General features: G+C 41.3%; 1 protein-coding gene across 1 annotated transcript in view; it reads right to left on the bottom strand.

The window, feature by feature from the left end:
• ABCC2 (ATP binding cassette subfamily C member 2) overlaps positions 1 to 22357 on the bottom strand; it is a 78012-nt gene that overhangs the window by 4256 nt on the left and 51399 nt on the right. Inside the window, exons 20-30 of the mRNA XM_044665759.1 lie at positions 21019 to 21148; positions 20312 to 20453; positions 19483 to 19702; positions 19192 to 19346; positions 17530 to 17685; positions 16605 to 16804; positions 14631 to 14757; positions 13511 to 13612; positions 11993 to 12136; positions 10010 to 10168; positions 1229 to 1395 (exon numbers count right to left, since the gene is read on the bottom strand). Coding sequence (XP_044521694.1) covers positions 1229 to 1395; positions 10010 to 10168; positions 11993 to 12136; positions 13511 to 13612; positions 14631 to 14757; positions 16605 to 16804; positions 17530 to 17685; positions 19192 to 19346; positions 19483 to 19702; positions 20312 to 20453; positions 21019 to 21148 — 1702 coding nt within the window. The remainder of the gene's footprint in view (positions 1 to 1228; positions 1396 to 10009; positions 10169 to 11992; positions 12137 to 13510; positions 13613 to 14630; positions 14758 to 16604; positions 16805 to 17529; positions 17686 to 19191; positions 19347 to 19482; positions 19703 to 20311; positions 20454 to 21018; positions 21149 to 22357) is intronic.

The raw sequence follows: 22357 nt of genomic DNA, 5'->3' as shown, positions 1-22357 counted from the left end.
ACGCAGGAAGGGAAGGACCTTTTTTTTTTTTTAAACATATTTCTTTTTTAAAACCCTTACCTTCCATCTTGGAATCAATACTAAGTACCTATTCCAAGGCAGAAGAGCAATAAGGGTTAGACAATTGGAGATTAAGTGACTTGCCCAGGGTCACATAGCTAAGAAATGTCTAGGACTAAATTTGAACCCAGGCTCTCAATCCGCCGAGCCATCTAGCTGCCCCTATCTCTTATTTCTTCATAACCTGAAATATCATCTCAAAAAAAAAAACTCAACATGACAAAATGATTTCTGAGCCTCAGACACTTATGGGAATGATATTTGACAACAAAGCAGTGCAATTAAAAAAAAAAAAAAGGTAAAGTCCCCTGGAGTTTATCGTACCGACCTATTTAAATTTAAACTATACCACTGTTCTAATTCCTGCCCAAAGCCCTACAGAAACAACACTGGAAATAGTTGTTGTTAATACTGCCATTCCCACTGTCCTCCATGTCTTTTCTATTATTCTCCACAACAGAGTAATAATAACAATAACTACCGCATGGCACTTTGAGGCTTGCAAAGCATTCCAGATATATTATCTCATTCAATCCTCCCAACAGCCCTGTGAACTAAGGGTCGGTATTATTTCTTTTTTATAGATGAGAAAACTAAGTCTGAGAGATGGTAGATTCTTTGGCCAGCATTGCCCACCCTTAGTAAGAGTCTGGGGCAAGATTTGAACTTGAGTTTTCTTGACTCAAAGTCCAATGACCTATACCCCTGCCATCCGGCCGCCTTAATAAATGTGGAAACTGAAAGTACATAAAAAGGACCGTTTAGAGAGATCCATCTGGTTAGAATACAAGCAGGACTAGAACCCAGTTCTCTGTAGCATCATGTTCTTTTATGATTAAAAAAAAAAAAAGACCTGAACAAAATCAGCTTTTCTCAGAAGATTAGAACTAGACAAGACCTCATTAGTCATCTAGTGAAACTTTAAAGATGAGTAAATTCAGAGTCTGAGATGCTGACTTCAAGCTCAACATCCTTTCCTCTCCACCAAACTTGTCTAGAACAGTCCTCAAGTCTATGATTTTAGCCAACTTTATTGATGCGATGATCCCCATGTTACAGTTAGCACCAATCAGTCTCACAAGAAGCACAGAGAAGAGGAAAATGTTGCTTCCATCCTTGGCTCTAACAATTGTCTTAAGAGGAAGCTGGTCTGTGTTTGGGGACTTACCTAAAGTTGTCACCAGCCTCACTCACTTCATAGGACAGACCCTGTGGCAGGCCAGCCACGTAGGGCTTCAGGTGAGCCAATTCCAGGGCCTTCCAGACCTCTTCATCTGAGTATTTGTTGAAAGGATCCAAATTCATCCTCAGAGTGCCAGAGAACAGGATGGGATCCTGCATAAACCAAAGGCCAAGAAGAGAGATATAAAGCTGGCAGGGCAGGGACGGGACACCCTCCCACACACCCCCCAGCCTGGGGAGGGTGATTTTTAGAAATCTCTGAGAACACTCCAGAGAGGTGGGGAATCACAAGGGTAAAGTCGCTCAGAGGCACTGGTACAAAAGCACTGCCACCTTTTGCCCACTAAGTCTGGTGCCCTCTCAGGAAAATTTTTCTGTTTTGTTCTGAAAGCTGAGTTATAGACAGTTAAAACTTTCTTTTTCTTTTTAATTTAGTTAAGGTTTTGTTTGTTTGTTTGTTTTTACTGTGGGGTTTTGCCTTAACAAACATAATCTTTCATGGAGAGCACCAATTTGTTAGCCAAAAGATATGATGGAGGATTAGAGGCACCAGAACAAAGTTTATTTAGCTTGAGCCCAGAAAGCATAATTAAGGCAAATGATGGAAGCTATAAGGGAAAGGAGGGGAATATGCATTTATTAAGCACCAACTATGTGTCAGACACTGTGCCAAGTGGTTTTTAAACAAATATTCTCTTATTTGACCCTCTCAAAAACCCTAGGAGATTGATGTTATTATCCCCATTTTACAGATAAGGAAACTGATAGAAGTTACATGATTTGCCCAGGGTCACATAGCTAATAACATCTGAGGCCAGCTTTGGATCTTCCTGACTCCAGGCCAGGTGCTGTGTCCACTGTGCCTCCTAAAGAGGCATCTTAATATGAGGAAGAGCCACGTGAAGATGGAATGAAGATAGTGATGATCAAAGGTATTTGAGTAGAGGCTAGAGGCCCTCTGGGGTGTCAAAAGGATTGATGCTTCTGGGGAGATAGTTGATTCTAAGGACCTAACTTGGGAGACGTGAATGGAAGCAAGGTACCTAGCCAGGACCACTTCCCCAGTGCCTTCACATTATGTTACCCTCTGTCCCTCTTAACCAAACTTTCAGAAAGAGCTCTTGGCACCCACTGTCAGCTCCACTTTCTGTCCTCTTACCCACATCCCAAGCCTTTGCCTTCTGGCTTCCAACTCGATCTCTCAACTGAACTTGTTCTCTCCAAAGTGATCTGCGAATGCCTGTGTGCTAAGGCCGGTGGCCTTCTCCACCACTCTCTGCAGCATTTGACACTGTGGACCACCCTTTCCCCCTAGATCCTCCCTCCTCTGGGTTTTTTGCCATACGGAGCTTTCATGGTTCTCCTCTTAACCTGTCAGACTGCTTCTTCTCGGTCCCCTTTGTTGGTCCACCACAATCCCTCACCAGCAGTGTCTCTTGCCCAGGTCCTCTTCTATCTCTACCCTCTTTTACCTGATGAACTCATCAACTGCCAGAAATTTAATTGCCATCTCTATGCTGAGGACTCCCAAATCTATCTGTAACTCTATTATCTCTCTGTCTCTCTGTCTCTGTTCTTCTCTCTCCGTGTCCCTCACACTTTCTCTCCCCCTCCTCTCTCTTTCTGTCTGTAAGGAAAGTTTGGCACAGAGAAGGTTTGGAACGTTGGAAAGCAACTTTGAGTGACGAGCAGCGGTTGGAAGGAGAGGCAGAGGCCTGTGGGGGAGAGAACCCTGGGAAGGGTCTTCATCTCTGGACTCTGTGGGTTTCCCTGGATATCTCTTTCCGTGAAGAAGTCTTTATTACAATTAAATTACAATTAAGTAATTGTGTTCCTGCTTCTTACATATAACATTGAAGAAGAGTTTAGACATCTGCCAGCAGCTGGAAGGGGTCTGTGGACCCAAATAGCTCGCTGGGCCAACCTTGAAGACTCACTGTCTTGTCCTGGGCCAAGTGAGAGAGACCCTCATAATCCTATTCTGTCTGTAGTTTAGTTTAGATGACAGCTGGAGGAGAGGGAGTAAGGGAGATCCGGGCCCCAAGGACCCATTTGTTATCATGACAGTACAGGGCTTCCTAAGCCCACTCACCTCACCTACCTTGTTCCTTCAGTATAACAAACCAGCTTGTTAATGAGTAGCAGTCAGATAAGAGTTTCTTAAAGGGATACAGTGTAAATAGAGGGAAGAAGAGGAAATAGAGGGAGACTGTCTATCAAGCTTTGGCCACGCAAAATCCACGGCTGCCTGTCATTCAGTCTTTCCCCCCACAGGGCTGGGTTCAGTAAGGGTTTCTTGGGGTCCAGGCATTTAAGTCAAGTCCTGGAAAACAGTCCATACCCAAACCCAAAGAAACCCCTTTACTGAACACTAGCTCCTGTCTATCTCTGTCCACTACACCATTCACAGAGATAACCTCTTCATACCCTCAGAGTAAAGGTGAGGAGTTCCCCAGATAGGCTTATCACACTCACAAGCCTATCCATCCAAATAATATCTTTGGGACTCCCCAAATCATCTTTAAATCTCTCTCTGACTCTCTGTCTCTCCCTTATCTCTCCGTCTCTGTCTATCTCTGTCTCTCCTCTCTCTCTCTTCTCTGTCTCTGTCTCTGTCTCTCCCTTCTCTCACTCTCACCTTTCTTTCTCTGTCTCTCTGTCTCTCCCTTCTCTCTGTCTCTCCTCTCTCTGTCTCTGTCTCTCTGTCTCTCCCTTCTGTCTCTCTCATTCTGTCTCTCTCTGTCTTTCCTCTCTCTGTNAATAGTAGGCCTTTCGAAATCCAGATCCCTTTTCCAATTATGTATCTGAAGCCACATTTTCTTCAAATATTTCAACTAAATAAACTTCATACAACAGATCAAATGTTTAGTCCTCTAGTAAGGACTTTAATATTAAATTATTAATTTAATTATTTTAAGATATTAAAAAGATATTTGCAAATAAATGTAAAACAATGCCATTCCTCTCTACATTAGATTTGTATAAATATGTAAAACAATACCACTATCATTAAATTGGAAAACATAATTATTTTCCATAAAGTATTATATAATAGCAAAATAATTATATTATATATAACTATTTTATAATAGAATTATATCATTCATAATATAATTATATTTTGTAATAGATTTATATTATTCAGAATATAATTATATTATATTGAATTATATTAAATTGAGTTCTATTAATTCATATTACATTTATATGAGTTGAACAATAAATAGTGTTCATTTATTTATTTGTTTGTTTGTTTATTTTTAGTTATCTTTTTTAAACCCTTAACTTCTGTGTATTGGTTCCATGGTGGAAGAGTGGTAAGGGTGGGCAATGGGGGTCAAGTGACTTGCCCAGGGTCACACAATTGGGAAGTGTCTGAGCCGGATTTGAACCTAGGACCTCCCGTCTCTAGGCCTGACTCTCAATCACTGAGCTATCCGGCTGCCCCCAATTAATAGTTTTTAAATTAACAAATCATATTTACATTTTTTATCAGTTTTAATTTCGAATATTGATGGCTATAACCCACAAAGTTAAAAGCTCTTTGGAGGATTCAGTAATTTTTACAGTATTTAGGGGTACTGAGACCAATAAGTTTGAGACACACGAGGCTAGAGAACCCCTGAGGTCTCTTCCAATTATAAAATTATGTGGTTCCCTGATTAGGAAATGCCTCTCCTTTAACTATGTATCAAGTCAGGAAAATAGTCTTAGGCTGAGTCACAGAGAAGGAAGGGTGTGCTGAGGCCACGAATTGCTAAGAAAGATTGCAAAATCTTTTGCAAAAGCTCCAGAGGAGCTAAATTCTGAATAAGGATGGTATTAAAGTGTTGCATTCCTACCACCTAGTGGTTATTTGCTAAATAACAGCTCTGCTTTTTTTTTAGCTACCCTCAACAAAAATAAAACTAGTAATGATTTGCTAAGTTCTTGGCATTCCAAAAGAAATAAGGACCTGATTAAAAAATCTAAGACTAAGGGCCATTCCCCAAATGACAAAACTCTGGAGGGACTTTAGGAAAAGGCACTTCTCAAGGAAAGAAATACAAATAGTCATATTACAGAAATGCTCCAAATCTCTACTGATTAGGAAAATGAAAATGAAAGAAATTCTAGATTTCTGCCTCAAATCCCTCAGACTGGCAAAGCTTTTTGTTTTTTGTTGTGTTTTTTTTAAGAGGAAAAATGAAAAATGTTAAAGGAACAATAGGAAAACGGGCACGTGAATGCACCTTTGGTGGAGCTGTGAAATTGGTCCAGCCATTCTGAAAAGCTCTCTGGAGCTCTGCCCTAAAAGTTACTAACGGGGGCAGCTGGGTGGCTCAGTGGATTGAGAGCCAGGCCTAGAGATGGGAGGTCCTGGGTTCAAATCTGACCTCAGACACTTCCTAGCTGTATGACCCTGTGCAAGTCACTTAACCCCCATTGCTTAGCCCTTATCACTCTTCTGCCTTGGAGTCAATGCACAGTATCGACTCCAAGATGGAAGGTAAGGGTTTAAAAAAGAAAAAAAAGAGGGAAAGGATTCACATGTACAAAAATATTGATAATAACTCTTCTTGTGGTAGCAAAGAACTGGACTAATGGAGGAGCCATCAATTGGGGAAAGGCAGATCAGATTTTGTTATAGGAATATAATGGAATACTGTTGTGCCTTTAAAATGATGCAATGGACAGTTTCCCATAAACATGGGAGAACCTATATGAAATGATGCAGAGTAAAGTGAACAGAACCAAGAGAACAATATAATAATAACACTGTAAGAACAAGTAACTTTGCAAGACCTACGAGTTTTGAGCAACACAATGATCAGACATGATTGCAGAGAACCAATGATAAAGAATGCTACCTACCTCTTGACAAAGAGAAAGTAAACTAAATAGGAAGGAAGGAAGGGAAGGAGGGAGAAAGGAAGAAAGGAAAGAAGGAATGAAGGAAAGAAGGAAGGAAGGAAGGAAAGAAGGAAAGAAAGAAGGAAGGAGGGAGAGGAAGGAAAAATTTCTATGTATATACACACATACATGCATAATACAATGTATACCTCATATCTATATGTATATGTATGTGTACATACGTATTGGATTAAGCTTAGTTTCATATGTGTATGTTTGTATGTATGTGGATAGAAACAACTGCAAAAAAATATGAATGGCATATTTGAGGAACAAAAATTGTTGAGAACCATAGCTGCAGACTACTGAGGCATAATGCCTCCAAGGAAGGAGAAGAGGCAGATGGTGATTTCCCCAGAATTTCTCCAAAATTAATCTGTTTTTTTTGTTTTTTTTTGTTTTTGTTTTGTTTTGTTGTTTTTTAAGAAACTTCCAACAGCGTGCCTATGGCAAGAATCATCAGGGCTGACAGTTCTTTGGAGGTATATTAGCTGCTGGCATGGAACTCAATTTATCTTTTCTTCTTCCTATGTAAAAATGTTTCATTTGTTTCTTTAGCTTAGTAGTTCTCAACTTTGTGTGTGTGTGTGTGTGTCCTGGATCCCTTTGGTTGTTTGGATTCCTTCTCGAAGAAAGTTTTTGGATAATGGAATTTATTATTAATTAAATAATTTCTTTAAATTTAAATTTATTAATTAAATTAAATTTCAGTTAGATGTTAGTGAAAAAAGTGTTTTTTTCTCATCCAAGTTTATGTACCTCTTGAAATCTATTCTCAGACCCTCAGGGGATCTGTGGATTCCAGGTTCAGAACTTGCATCTCTGGAATATTTATGTTGGCCCTCAAATAGAGGCATTTGTGGCCATTGGGGACATCCAGGTCCTCACTGGAAGATTCTTGCCATCTTTAGTTGAAGGGAAAACTCAAGTAAAGGATCTAAGGCTTCATAGCATCTGGTATTTCTAGAGTTATCAACCCACACTTCACATGTTCAGCTGCTGCCTGGCCCCTCTTTCTAGTGCTGAATTAGGGATGGGGAGAAGTCTCTGACAACGTCCCCCAATGTTCAAGGCTCTCTTTCAGTTGTTGAGCTGAACCATCAGTCAGACGAGGTCAGCTTTCAGATTATTACAGTGAACACAAGCTACTATTGGCTGGTGTGATGATAATTAGCAGCCCAGGTGGCCAGTGAAGAAGAGGGTAGGGAGCATCCTCATACTTGGCCCCGAGGACAAGCTGGAGAGATGAAGATAGCTAAAGTACAGTTAAGTGGATTCAGAGCCTTTTGAATGATAGAACCCAAGGAGGAGGTCAATGTTGAATTTGCAGAAGGTCTCCAATGGAATGCCCCAAGCATCTGTCCTTGAACCTTTAATGTTCAATAATTCTATCACTGACTTGGATGAGAACATAAAGAGTATGTTTATAAAATATCTAAATGACACAAAGCTGAGAGGGATACCTAAAGCACTGAATGACAGAATCGGGATCCAAAAAGATCTCAACAATCTGGAATTACTGACTGAACAAAGAAAGATGAAGTTTAATAAAGATAAATGTAAAGGTCTACGCTTGGATTCAGAATATCAGTTGTAGGAGTACAAGATAGATGAGATGTGCCTGAGTAATTATTTGTATGAAAATATGATGATGGTTTAGTGGATGACTGCAAATTCAATCTGAGTCAATATTATGAGGTATCAAAAAAAGAAGGATTGCTTTAGATTTCATTAAGGTAGGCTTAGGATCTAGAGCAGAGGTCGGCAACCTTTTTGGCCATGAGAGCCATAAACACCACATTTTTTTAAAATGTAATGTCATGAGAACCATACAGTGCTCACAGTGTGAGTTCCTATAACAGCGCCTGAAAAAAAATTGACTTTATGGCTCCTGCAGAAAGAACCATACGTTGCCGACCCCTGATCTAGAGAAATGCCATATTAAATTCGAGAAACTATTTTGTAGTTTGAAAGGACATAGACAAGATAGAGTATATTCAGAAGAAGACATCTGGAGAACCTGCCAAGGCAAGATTGTCTCATGAAACTGGACACAGTTGGCTCAGAAGGGACAAAACTCGGGGAGGGGGACAGGATAGCTGTTCAAGTATTTGGTCTGTCCTGTAGAAGAAGGATTAGATGAGGCTTGTTCTGCTTGGCCCCCATGAACAGAACTAGGAGCCCTGAGAAAAAGCTGTAAAGGCAGATTTCAGAGATATTTATAAATCTCTATCTATTACACATATAGGAACATTTCCTAAGGAGGCAGCTAAGTAGTTCAGTGGATAGAGTGCTAGCCCTAGAATCAAGATGAGCTGAGTTCAAATCCAGCTGGGGAAGGAAATAGCAAACTACTCCATTATCCTTACCAGGAAAAAGGATGGGGGTCATAAAGAGTCAGACATGAATGAACGATTGAACAACAACAAAAACTTCCTAACAATCAGAGCTATCCCCAAGATGAAATAGATTGCTTCAAAAGGTAGTGAATTCTCCTTCACTGAACATCTTCAAGCAGAAGCAAAAAAAAAAAAAAAAAATGCTCATGGGAGACATCGTATTGGGGATTTGCAGATGGACTAAATGGTCTTTAGTGTCCCTTCTAATTCTGAGATTCTATGATTTTGACATTGAAAGAACTGAGGAAAGGACATCATTTCCTCCCCTTCCATTTTCATGTACCTACGGGATCTTAGTAGTGTAAAATCCCTGCAAGGGGATCTCAGAAGAGAAGGAATTTTTAAAGCGAAAAGATGAAAATGTAAATAGGAAAACATCAGTCCAATCCCTCAAATATAAGAGATGCTCAGTGAATATTTGTTGAAGGAAGGAATTAATTAACTTACTACCCACCACCCACATGCCCCCCCCACCCAGGAGAGCCTGCCAACTTCATTCATAAGCTCCAACAATGTATTTTTTTTGTTGCTGTCTCAGATACTTGAATACAACTGTTGCAAGAAGAAAAATTCCAGGTATATTGTTCCATTTGTTTGCTTCTAGACAGTCAGTCAGTCAACAAATATTTAAGTGTGCTAAGCACTAAAGGCCCAAAGAAAAGCAAACATAACAAAGCAAAAAAAAATCAGTCTCTGCCCTCTAGGAGTATATGTTGAACCAGCCACACAATCAGGATTTGTCTGTTGGTTTAGGAAACTGAGAAGTGCTTATAACAGCCAAGATTTCCAGATTCTCCACCACACAAAGAATAAGAGTTTCAGGCACATAACTCAGAAGCTCAGGGGGACTGCTCGTCCTGCCCAAGGATGGGGCTGTATCTTTTACTAGCAACATATGCCAGGGATGAGGGAGGAAAATGGTCAGATCATCTCCATTAAGGATAATGTCAGGGCAGCTAGGTGACCCAGTGGATAGAGAACCAGATGTAGAGATGGGAGGTCTTGGGGTTCAAATCTGGCCTCAGATACTTAACTGTGTGACCCTGAGCAAGTCACTTAACCTCCAATACCTAGCCCTTACCACTTTTCTGCTTTGGAACCAGTACTTAGTATTGATTCCAAGACAGAAGGTATGGATTAAAAAAAAAAAAGATAGTGTCCCTTCACCTGCATTAGGGATTAAGCCAAGAAATGAGGATTTAGGGGCATCTGGGTAGCTTAGTGGATTGAGAGTCAGGCCTAGAGATGGGAGGTTCTAGGTTCAAATCTAGCCTCAGACACTTCCCAGCTTTGTGACCTTGGGCAAGTCATTTGACCCCCATTGCCCACCCTTACCACTCTTCCACCTAGGAGCCAATACACAGGAGTTAAGGGTTTAAAAAAATAAAAAGAAATGAGTATTTAACAAGAGTCCTGTAGATTTACCAAACGTGGGTAAAGGGAGGAGAAATGGGAGGAAGGCTTCCAGAACTCACCTGAGGGATGATTGTCAGTTTGTTTCGGAGATCATGGAGCCCAATGGAGGCAATATCTAGTCCGTCAATTGTAATCTGACCTTCTGCAGCTTCTAAGATTCTGAAGAGGCAGTTGGTAAGAGATGATTTCCCAGCCCCTGTCCTGCCCACTACGCCAATCTGTAAAAGGTAGTATTTTTTTGAGTTATTAACACTTCTTGCTCTTAAGAGGACAGTTCATTCACCTGTGGCCTCCATGCTGTCATGGAAGAAGCAGTTCCTAGCTCACCCTTTGAAAAGTTTCTTCTTTTGTACCTTCCTTTGACCGTGACTAAGCCAAGCTCTATTGAATCATGCCCTCAGAGGAGCCACGAAAAGTGAGGCTGTTCTTTTCTCTCCATAGGATAGGGAACCCCACCTCCTTACTTCTTGCTCTAAATGATTGTCTTCTTAAAACTATCTTTGAGACCCCATTGATTGTGCTGTTCCCAGAGAAAATTTTTAATCCAGGAGAGGAGGTGGGATAAGGGTGAGATGCCTAGCTGGGTGGGGAGGGCAGCATGACTTGGGATACCTCAAAAGTTCTACCCTGCTAGAAATGTCGCCACTTAGGAGAAGAAGCACAGTTCAGAGAAGGGGTAGATCTAGTCCGGGGAACAATAGCACCAGCAGAGAAGAAGGGCAGCAGCAGGGTGGACAGTGAGGAATCACCCCCAGGAAAGGGCTATCTTGTGGTTGTTCTAACTCTTCATGACCTATTTTCTTGGCCAAGATAATGAATAGGTTTGTCATTTCCTTCTCCAGTTCGTTTTACAGATGAGGAAACTGAGGCAAGCAGAGTTAAGAGGCTTGCTCAGGGTCCCATAGCTAGTAGGTGTCTGGGGCTGGATTTGAACTCAGGAAGATGAGTCTCTCTGACTTCAGCTCAGCACTTTATCCACTGCATCATCACCTAGCTGCTCATTGGGGACTGTCAGCACTCTCTAAATGTTAGTAACCCTGAAACAAAGTTCCAGCAGCCCCATGCTAGTTATTGATCCAGGTACTCTCTTCCTCATGACTTTCTCTCCATAGCGTCATGAACCAAGAAGAGAGGATGCAAGTGTAGGGAACAGGAACACTTATTCCTAATGCTGTATCATTTTATTTCTAAATAATGCTCTATTATTTGATTTCTAGCAGGGCTCTGAAACATTCTGTCTTTCAAGCTTTTTTCTTCATTCCTTTGTCCTGATGATCCAGAGAATGCCATAACATACCCTGCCCCAGAGCAGCCGCTAAAATTGGGATAATTTAAAATTGAGAATATAAACCCCATCCTGTCTCGCAAACAAAAAGTCACTTTGGCCAATATGTCTAAAGGTGTTTTGGCCATTGAGATGAACAGATGACAGTCAACCATGGCCAGACCCAACCTATTTTCTCCATCTAGATTGCCAAGGCTATTGGGAACCTGTAATTGGGCATGTGACTTTCTCCAGCATCGTGAGGGGATCAGGGAGGGTCTGGAAAATATGAGTCCACCCCTCAATAGGTATCTACCAATTCGCTATCTTTGACTGCTTAGGAGAAGGCTGAATAATGAGCTTCCAAAATGATACTTTATAACTTACGACTGAATGAAATGTCTATGATTACTGAATCATTGACCAAATTAATTTATATTGACCTATTAACAAATTAATTTTAATGCCCAGAATTAGAATGCTGCCTCTTAGAAATTTTAATCACAGAAGAAGCAGGAGAACAAATCAAGAAACAATGAGAGGAGCTCGTAGAGGTAGTAAAAACAAGTATTAAGATGCTCCCATCTTTTTACAATCCATCCTCTATCAATGTTCTACAGTCTGGCTATCAGAGCATCTTCCCAGTTTCCATAAGAACAGGAAGTGCAACAGTTTTCCAAAGGTTTCCAGAAGTCTCACCATGCCTTGGTTTCTGGTTAACGGCAAACTCTGATCTTTTTTTCTAGATACCCTCCTCCTCAGCTCCTGCTGCACTTACCTTCTCAGTACCCTCAATGTTACAGGTAATGCCGTGCAATATCAGGTCCAGCTCTGGGCGATAGCGTACTTTGTAATCAGTGAACTGGATCTCTCCTTTGCTGGGCCAGTCATCTGGAGGCCTCTTGTCCGTTACCCAGGGTGCCTGTGCAAGAAGCCAGAGATAGAAGCCTCAGCATGAACTCTTTAAAAAATGCTTTTGATTGATATCTTTTATTTTTTACATCACCTTTACTTCTTAAACTATCCCTCTCCCTCTCCTTTCCCTTTTCCCTTTCCCAGTGAACCCTCCTTTGTGATAAAGGTTTAAAAGGGAAGAGAAAAATAAGTCAATACAACTCATCTGCACCCCAACTGATTCTGAGAATATATGTGACATTCCACACCTATAAGTTCCCATCTTACACCTGCTAAAGGACAGGGGGAGAATACCTCCTCTTCTCAAAGAAGGAGCATGATGTATTGAAAGATCCTTGATCTGAGGGCTCAGATTCCAATACCAGCTTTGCCAGGTGCTACCTAAGTGACTTTTAGCATCATCATTTCTGGGTTTCAATTTCCTCCTCTCAGAGTCAGAAATGATTTCTAAATTCTTTTAGAATGTTAAATCCTACATTTTTATGTCTCCCCTGAACTGAACTTGGAAGATGACATTTTGGGGTGGGTGGAGTAGAATCACCACAGAAAAATGCTCCTCCTCACTTCCTCCATGATTTCCTCACTTTTTAAAGTGATTCTTTTTAACTCTTCAGTTTAAAAATCTAATTTAATGCCATTCACCTCTGTATAAATGGAGATTTTGAACCTTGGACTTCATCCTCCATAAGTCCTTAGTTTTCCCAAAATCCCCTTTAATCACTTCTGCGCCTCCACATTTATGTGGTCACGTTATTGTTTTATAGTTGGCTGTAACTCCTCCCTCCGGCTCTTTGGTTTGGAGCAGAGCCAGGCTGGGGAAAGGAGGTAACAGGGCACATTTTCTAAATTGACTCAGCATGGCATGTGGCTTCAGTTTTCTAATGGCTACCAATAAATCTTTTAAACCCCTGATACTTTTAAATCTATCCTTCTATATTCGGTTTATTTCTTACACCACTGAGGGAGTCAACTCTTCTAACAAAGAATAAAAAAGAAAGGGGAGGAGAGGCCGATCAGCAAAACTAACCAATCCATTAACCGATTCCAACAATGTATGCTATGCCCCATCTCCATGGTCCCCAACTTGTACAAAGAAGGGAGGGAGGTTAGGATTGAGCAGGTTCATTTTCTAACATTCCGTTTCTATTTCTATTGTTGTCCCCAATATTCTTTTAATTAATAGCCCTCTCGTTCAAAGATTTTGACCTGTTGACACAGCAGGCAAGGGACCAGAGAACTATCAGAGAAAAGAGATGAAGAAGAAAAGAGGAACAAAAAAAGAGAAGGAGAAGAGATTTAAAGGGAAGAGAAATGCCAGAATCTAAAAGGACAAAGTCCACGTAAGCCCAAACCATTCATATCTGCTTTCTTTTCTTCTCACCTCATTTTTTACTTTGATGTACTCATTTATGCGCTCAACAGACACAATGTTGGTCTCCAGTTCAGAAGTCATCCTCACCAACCAGTTCAGAGTCTGTGTGATCTGCATCAAGACCAGAAGATAATGAGATGGCTGCTGCCCAGAAACTTGCTCCATCATTCTATCACCAAGCATTTATTTGTGGTTTTCTGTGCCTAGCTCTGTGCTAAGTACTCTGAGTGATACACACTTATGCATAGATGAAACAGTTCCTTCTTTCAAGGAGAGAAAAGACCCAAACGTATCAAAAGCAAGGACAAAGAAATGTCATTGCAAGGGCTTGAAGGAATTTGGAAAATGGAGATATCGTTGTCTATAAGTATATAGATAATATTCAGGAAATGATTCATAGTACTATGATAGAATATAATAGAATAGCATGTAATAGGTTTGTTGATTACTTGGTTGATGAATAATAATAATAACTAACATGTATAGAGCACTATAAAGTTTACAAAGTGCTTTACATATGTTATCTTGCTTGATTCTCACAACATTGGGAGGTAGGGGTTCTTATTATCCCCAATTTATAGATAAGAAAACTAAGGCTGAGTGCAGTTAAGGTAGCATAGGCAGGAAGCATCAAAGCCAGGGTTCAAACTCAAGCCTTCCAGGCTCCTATCCTTCTAGCCACTGTTCAGGACAAATGTGATAGTGGGGGCAGCTGGGTAGCTCAGTGGATTGAGAATCAGGCCTAGAGATGGGAGGTCCTAGGTTCAAATCCCACCTCAGACACTTCCCAGCTGTGTGACCTTGGGCAAGTCACTTGATCCCCATTGCCCACCCTTACCACTCTTCCACCTAGGAGCCAATACACAGAAGTTAAGGGTTTAAAAAAAAATAAAGAAAAAAAAAAGAATGTGATAGTGACCGGAACATGGACTATAGACCAGGGGTTCTGGATAATTCAGGAGGGAGAGAGGAGAACAGAGTATGTATGGTGCCATTATCTGGATCTGCCTTTAGCTCTCTGCCTTGAGTTACCAAACTGGGAAATGGAATTTGAAAGACCTTTAAGGACAAAGCAATGAGTGACTCTTAAATGAGTCTCTGGGCTTTGGCACAGAACTTTCAGACTCACATTGAGAGCGTTGGAAAGCACCAAGCCCACCATGTCTCCTTTCAGGGTGTCTCTGTAAATGACCATCAGCAAAGCAGAAAAGAATACCACCAGGTTCCCAACCAGTTCCAATCTAACTGCCAGCCACCTGTGGGAAAACAGAACCAAGAGAAAAGGATGCAGTCGTGTCATCCAAAGCACCTCAGGACTCAAAAGGACAGTGTCTGGTTGGGAGCTTCTTAGGATAGAGGTACAGGTCAAATCTGGCCTCAGACACGTCCCAGCTGTGTGTCCTTGGGCAAGTCCCTTAACCTCCATTGCCTAGCCCTTACTGCTCTTCTACCTTGGAACTGATACTTAATATGTATGGATTCCAAGACACATTGTAGGAGTTAAAAAAAAAAAAAAAAGGAAGCAGGTAAAGGCTTGCTTACTGGAGGTGTGTCCTCAGAGTAACAGAGGCCTCTAAAAAAACTGTATAAATTCATTTTTTTTGGTAAAGTGAATCTGATTTTAAAGGAATAAAAGACTGGAGAAGAAAGAGATCATGTAGTGAGAGCAGGAGGTCATAAATGGAAAAGCATTTATTATACGTTTACTACGTAAGCTAAGGGCTAGGGATCCAGTGTGGCCCCCAAAGAAGCATAGGACTGAAAGAAATAAAGTGAATCTGATCTGAAAGAAGGGGAAGAGAATGCTGTTCAAAGGAATCCCACAGTGAATGCTTTAACACAATAGACAATCACTTCCTAATTGGTCTGTTTTGTAAACTCGTACTTGGACAAATTATATTTACTTAAATCAAAGTGTGCCTGTATTCCTAGGAGTTTGCTTTCATTTCATGTTTGGTTATGTCTTTTACAATGGAACTGCCTCATTGTCCTGGCTTAGAAGATTGCTGTGGGGGGGTGGGCAGCTAGGTGGCTCAGTGGATTGAGATCCAGGCCCAGAGATGGGAGGTCCTGGGTTGAAATCTGACCTCAGACACTTCCCAGCTGTGTGACCCTGGGCAAGTTACTTGACCCCCATTGCCCACCCTTACCACTCTTCTGCTTTGGAACCAGTACACAGTATTGATTCCAAGATGGAAGGTAAGGGTTTAAAAAAAACAAAACTATTGCTGTGGAGTTAGGATCCAAGCCCAGTTACATGGAATTGTCTTCTTTGTTCTATTTACTCATTGTTTCCCTTTCAAGAAAGTTCCTGACTTCTTAGTGTTCCCCTCCATCCAAAACAAAACAAAATCAAGGAGCTTCAACCTGCCTCTTTAAGGGTCTTCATCTGCCCACTGAGGGGCTTTCTTCAGCCTTAAAAAGGTCTTCCTGTTTTCTGGGATCCTACAACCCTTTCTAACCAGGTCTTTAAGTTCAACAGATACCTTCCTTGGGGGTAAGAGTCCCCTCATCCCTTTTACCTCAAGAGATAGGAGCCTTTTGGTTTTTACAGGAACATTCCATCTCAGCTACTATTCCTCCCCTCCACTTAATACAAATATTAAATCCAAATAATACAAATACCAAAAACAAAACCATTTTCCTAACATCAAACAGATCATTCTACTTCTGCTGGAGGAGGAAGCAGCCAGATTAAAAAAAAAAAATTGGACCTTTGTTCCTTCACAGCATGTCAGGAGTATATCGATGGTTCTGTGAGGTGAGTTTTTAGAAAACTTATTTTTACTGCTAACTTTATTTTTACATCACTTTCATTCCAAAATCTAACCCTTTCTCTCCCCTCCCCAGCAGCCATCCCTTGTAACAAAGACTAAAAAAGGAAAAATATAGCAAAGCCAGGGAACACATCAGATGTGTCTGGAAATATATGCAGTACTCTTGACCCACAGTCCCCAACTGTGTCAAGAGAGGAAGAAGATGCATTTTCTCATCTCTTATTAAAAAAAAAAAAAAGAAAAGAACAGTTGCTGGATTTATCACACCCATCTGTAGCCATTTCTAAGCTTATAGAATTCAAAAGCATTATGGAAAGGTCCCTTACCTATTGGAAATAATCCAGGAAAAGACACATTTCTGGTTGGTATCGATGATGCCTTCACTCTGCTTTAGAAAACGTTGTTGATGCTCAAAAGCCCTGATTATTGGCAAACCCGTCACTGTTTCACTGAAGTGGGAGTATATTGGAGACTTGGTGACAGAATCTAGACGTCTCAGCTGGCGGGAGGTGGCCACGTAGAATCTCTGGAACCATAAAGTGGGTTGCAAAATGAAAAGGGGTGTGAATGGCAGGAAGTCAAGACATGGCCATCTTCCAGGACCTGGGAGTGAGGTGGTCATTACATGTACAAGGCTAGAGCCTTGGAATTATAACCAGAGTAGTGGGAGAGAGACAACCTGCACACTAGGTAGATACTTTCAAAGGAGCCATTAGAGAAAACAAGATGGCAGCTTGGCAGGGAGGGTAGGATACTCAACTTGGAATCAGGAGGTCCTAGGTTCAAATTCTGGCTTTGACCTTCCATAGTTGGTTGATTCTAGGAAAATCACTTAAGCTTTCTATGACTTAGTTTCCTCATCTGCAAAATAGGATGAGGAGGGGTGTTGAACTCTATGGCCTTTAAGGCTCCTTATTGTTTTAAACCTGCAGTCCTATAGCTGGCTAGACATCTCCTAAATTCGATTCTATTCCAAACCTATGCTCGTAGTACAATCTTGCTGGCCTCAGAAAGAATGAGGTCTGGGACAGATGATGAATTGGTAGAACTAGTCATGCCCACTCTGGGCACAGAAGCTTCTGGATGTTGCTTCTGCAAGATGCAGCTATTTCAATGAAGAGGGGAAGGAATTGAAGAAGTGAGTGACAAGCAGAAGATGAGATACTTATTATGATACCTGAGCCTTGAGAAAGCCACCAGAAAAGGGGGAGACTATTTCTGAATCTAGGTAGTGAGTGGAGGGGTCTCTACCTGTACAAATATATAAATGACGGCCAGAGGAATGATGACAACGATGAAAACTGGAGTAGCCACACAGATCATGACAATGGTACTGATGATGCCTAAGAAGCACATGATCCAACTTCGGAAGGACATAGGTATGGTGTCATCCACTGTAGAAATATCCTGGGAACACACAGAATGAGGAACCAGGTTAAAAGAAAGAAAATGCAGAACAGCGAGGTGGCTCAGTGTATTGAGAGCCAGACATAGAGATGGGAGGTCCTGGGTTCAAATTTGACCTCAGATACTTCCTAGTTATGTGACCCTGGGCAAGATAACCCCCATTGTCTAGTCCTTATTGCTCTTCGACTTTGGAACCAACACACAGTATATACAGCTAGAAAGTATATGAGGTCATATTTGAGTCCAGGACCTCCTGTCTCTAGAGCTGGCTTTCAGTCCACTGAGCTACCTGGCTGCCCCCTTGGAGTCTTAAAAAAAAGAAAGTTTTTTTCCCTTGTCCCTCAGCCCCTACATCCAATCACTGTCAAATGCCATTGGCCCTACCTGAACACCCTCTCTATATCCATCCCCTTTTCTTCACTCATGTACTATCTCAGGCTCTCCCTAGCATTGATCTGGACTATTTTCATAACCTTCTCTTTGGTTTCTTGGCCTTCAATCCTTCTCTTCTCCAATCCATCTCCCACAGAGCTTCCAAAATGATCTTTGGGAGGCATAGCTATGACCATGTTGCTTTTCTGCTCAAAATCCTTCACTTGTGCCCTATTTCACTTGGCTTAAAACCCAACTCTTCAAATGGGCTTTTTAAAGGCCCTCTACCATCTGATTCCAACCAACCTTTCCAGCCTTATTTCATATTATTCTCTTCTACACACTCAATGTTTCCATCAAATTGGGCCTGTTCCCCAAACTCAACATTCCATGTCTCACTTCTGGTGTTTGCAGAAGCTTTCTCTTGTGCCAGGAATATCTTTTTTTTTCTCCTCCTGCCTTTTAAAAATAAGTTCTCAAATTAAATTCTATCCTTTCTAAATGTCAGTTCTATGGGACAAAGTCCTAGTCTCCCCATCCTAGTTAAAGCTTCATTCCTATTTTTTTTTGTTCTATTGCTTAATAAATATTTTTAGCTTTTTATATATGTCTATGTTGTCATCCCAAAAGAATGTAAATTCTTTGACAACACAGACTCTTTCATTTTTGCTTTTGTACCTCCAGTGCTTAGCACAATATCTATCGCATAAAGAATAAGTGCTTGCTGGTCAACTGATAGTGAGATGAATTGGATCTTGACCCAGATCCCTGCTGCCTTTACAAAATCTGGGATCTGGACCTTCCCACTTTGCCGTGCAAGGAAAAACTCAACATCTTCCTGCTCTGATAACTTTCCCTTTTCTCCTCTCAAGCAGATGAATAAAGAAAGCTGGCTGAGTTGAGGATGTGCCAAGAAAGGACACCTCTTGCCCCAACAGAAAGAAATTAAAGATTCTTAGTCTTGTTGCACCGATGTGGCAAGGCTTCCTTTCATGGCGTTACCCTCCACCTCGCACCCAATCCCCGCTGTTATAAGAGAATGAGGTACATGCACAATGTTTGAAAGTCACTTCAACCCCAATCAGAAATAGAAGGATTTGCAGGTCTCAAAAAAATTGCCTTCCAAGTACTCACATTAGCAAACCTGTTCACAATCCTGCCTGTGGGTGTTGTGTCAAAAAAGCTCATGGGTGTCCGAAGGATGTTGTTTAGTAGCTGCATGTGCAGGATTTGCGAAGCATGTGTGGCGCTATAGGCAGCCATAAGAGTTGCCAAAAGCACAAAGAAACCTAAAAATATTAATCACATAAGTCAGTGTTTTGCTCTGGATGCCAAAAATTTTGCCCCAATCTTCTCCAGCCCTCGCCAGCCTATTGTGACAAGAAATGTTTCCTTTTCTGTTCTCGAGGGGGTCATCAGACCTACCTTGAACAAATCCTAGAACTCCATAGATGGAAATTCTCAAGTCTCTCTGAGAGTTTGGATAGGTTTGATTTGCGTAGGTATAGGAATCAGTGGTCCATTCAGTGAGCCAGAAATTGGATCCCATGAAAGCCGCAGAATTTGCCACGTAAGCAAGGAGGATTAAGACGATAGAACACCATCCTGCTGCACTCAGATACTTCAGGTATATGGAAAACTTCACCTGGAAATCATCATACCATCATCATCCTCATCCTCATCAATAGGAGACCCCCACCCTCCCCACACACATCTGTGGTCAGGAGGTGCCTCTAGCATTAATTGGGAGTGGACACAACCCAATAACCTTGATAAGAAGAGAGCAAGCAAGGTCTAGCAGCCATTTTCCCATGGTACCTGAGCCTGGGTCAACCAATGGGCATATGTCCAACCATCAGGTTAGTGGTCCCTTGAAGGTAATATGTGTGTGTGTGTGTGTGTGTGTGTGAGTGGGGGGAGGCAAAGGGAAGAGAAAGAATTATCTTGCATAACTACTTCTTAACCAATATTGTTTTCTAGTAATATCATTAATATATCCCAACCAAACACAGTTTGGATGGTATTTGAATTCAAATAGCATTAACTCTCTGTGTGTGCATAAACATTGCTTCTATGAAACTAACTGTTCCCAAATTGTTATTTCACTTGGCATTGGGTTTTTGATGTAGCAATTAAGCTATCAAGTAGTGTATACTTGTATACCCTCTAGATTGCACCTGTGCATGTGGTTCTGAAGTTCTGAGATGAAAAATGATCAATCCAATGATGATGGGTTTTTGTTTTTGTTTTTTACCTTTCCAGTTTCCATCACTTCTTTCTCAATTAGTTTCTGTCCTTTCACCATCTCTTCATTTTCTTTTTGCTTTGACTTCATATCATGAACTTTTAGGGAATTTCGGAGGGACCTCTGATGTTTGTTGCTGTCAGACCTGGATCTGAAGGGAAGCAAGAAAACATCATTCTTGGGCATGATGAAGGCAGCTTCACAAATCCTCTTCCTGTAAACTGATGCTGCTATCCCTTTATTTGGAGAGACTACTTCCTTTTGGGATATATTCTGAGCTATACAGTTATTCTAAGAGGGCTGATATTTCATTACTTATTGAAGTATACACATACACACCCCTACTCCCAACCTCAAGTCTTCACCTTCTTCTACCTCTCCATCCACTGAGGCAGAGAAAGATGGTACAGTGGAAACAGTCTTGAACTTGGCATCAAAGGACCTTAATTGGAATCCTATAGCGCTTACTATCCAGGTGGCCTTGGCCAAATTGCTTAACTTCTTTGCATCTCAGTTCCCTCATTCATAAAATGAGAGAATTCTACTAGATCCCTTACACCTCCAGATATGGGATACTTTGACACTAAGGTCCTCAACAGCTCCTTTAGGGTAAATATAAAAAATAAATAAAAATAGGGTAAATACCCAGAGGGAATGTCATAGGTAAAATCAGAACATGGAAGTAACTGGGGCTGCCGCTAAGGGAGATTACCCACCTTCGACTGAGCGATCGTTGAAAGTTACTCTCTCTTTTTAAGGTCAAGGAGACTGCCTCACTTGGAATTTCTTCCATATTTGGCATTAGTTCAAGGTCATCTTCATCTTCACTTTCACCTCCATCATGAACTGGAGATAAATGTAAGGATTATAGAAATAAATGCAAAAGGATAAAACAGAATTCATATCTATAGAAACGTTGCCTCTCCCTAGATCTCTGCTTGGAGAATCTTTATCTATGCACATGCCAATAATCTCACAATGAGACCTCAGATCTGAACATAGAACACAGCGATGTCTCAGGAGTTATCTGTACCCTTTACCTAGAGTAGACCTTAAAACGGTGGAAGACTTCCCTTTCCAACCATTTACTGCTCCAGACATTCCTTGCCTTCACATAAAAGATCTGTTCTTGTGATCGTGTTCTGGTGGCGGCATGAAGAATTGGTTGGAAACAAGATGAGGGCCTGGATAGTGCCTCTCTTCCCACCAACGGTTGAGGTCATGAGACTGAAGTAGTTCAGGCTCTGATCCTTTCCTTCTTGTGTCTTCACTGTACCCTGCCCAGATGCTTCTTTTTGGGGGAAATACCCTGGATGGCATGTCTCACAGGCATTCTCCCAGCTAAGGCTCATCTGTCTACTTCTTGGGTGGATGACTAACTCAAGGCCTCCAACAGTTAGGAGAACACTTAGAGGGAATTTTTGGTGATGAATTTTCTGTGAGAATGTCAAGATAAGCAAAGACGTGTCCTTGATGATACATTCTGGGGCATTCCTTTTCTTTTCAGGTCATTGGCAGGGGCTAATAAGAAGTCATTATTTGCTTTCCTTGCTAACTGTGTGGACCCTGGCTCAGACTGACCTCTACCCAGGAGTACTGTGATAATGTGGCTAGAACATGACTCCCAGTTGGAGGATCTGGGATAAAATCCGGGCTCTGTCCCTCTCTGAGCTTAACCACACTAGGTCTCAGTTTTTTGCTCTATAAAATGGGACTACATAGCTGGAAGGTCCTTTCCTGCCTTTTAATATATTCTACCATAGAATATGTTGCTGACACAACATTGTGTCTGACTGACTTTTTTTTTTTAAACCCTTATCTTCCCTCTTAGAATCAATATTAAGTATTGGTTTCAAGGCAGAAGAGTGGTAAGGGCTAAGCAATGGGGGTTAAGTGACTTGCCCAGGGTCACACAGCTAATGAGTATTTGGGGCCAGATTTAAACTTAAGTCTTTCTATTTCTAGGCTCAGCGTGCTCTGCCCTGGGCTACCTAGCTGCCCTGTATAATAGCTGTTATTTATGTAGTGCCTTATGATTTGCAAAGCACTGTACAT

Source organism: Gracilinanus agilis, chromosome 2, assembly GCF_016433145.1.
Source record: "Gracilinanus agilis isolate LMUSP501 chromosome 2, AgileGrace, whole genome shotgun sequence".
Taxonomy (NCBI): Eukaryota; Metazoa; Chordata; class Mammalia; order Didelphimorphia; family Didelphidae; genus Gracilinanus; species Gracilinanus agilis.
Note: the sequence above shows the minus strand (reverse complement) of the source record. Positions and strands in the feature narration are given on the sequence as shown.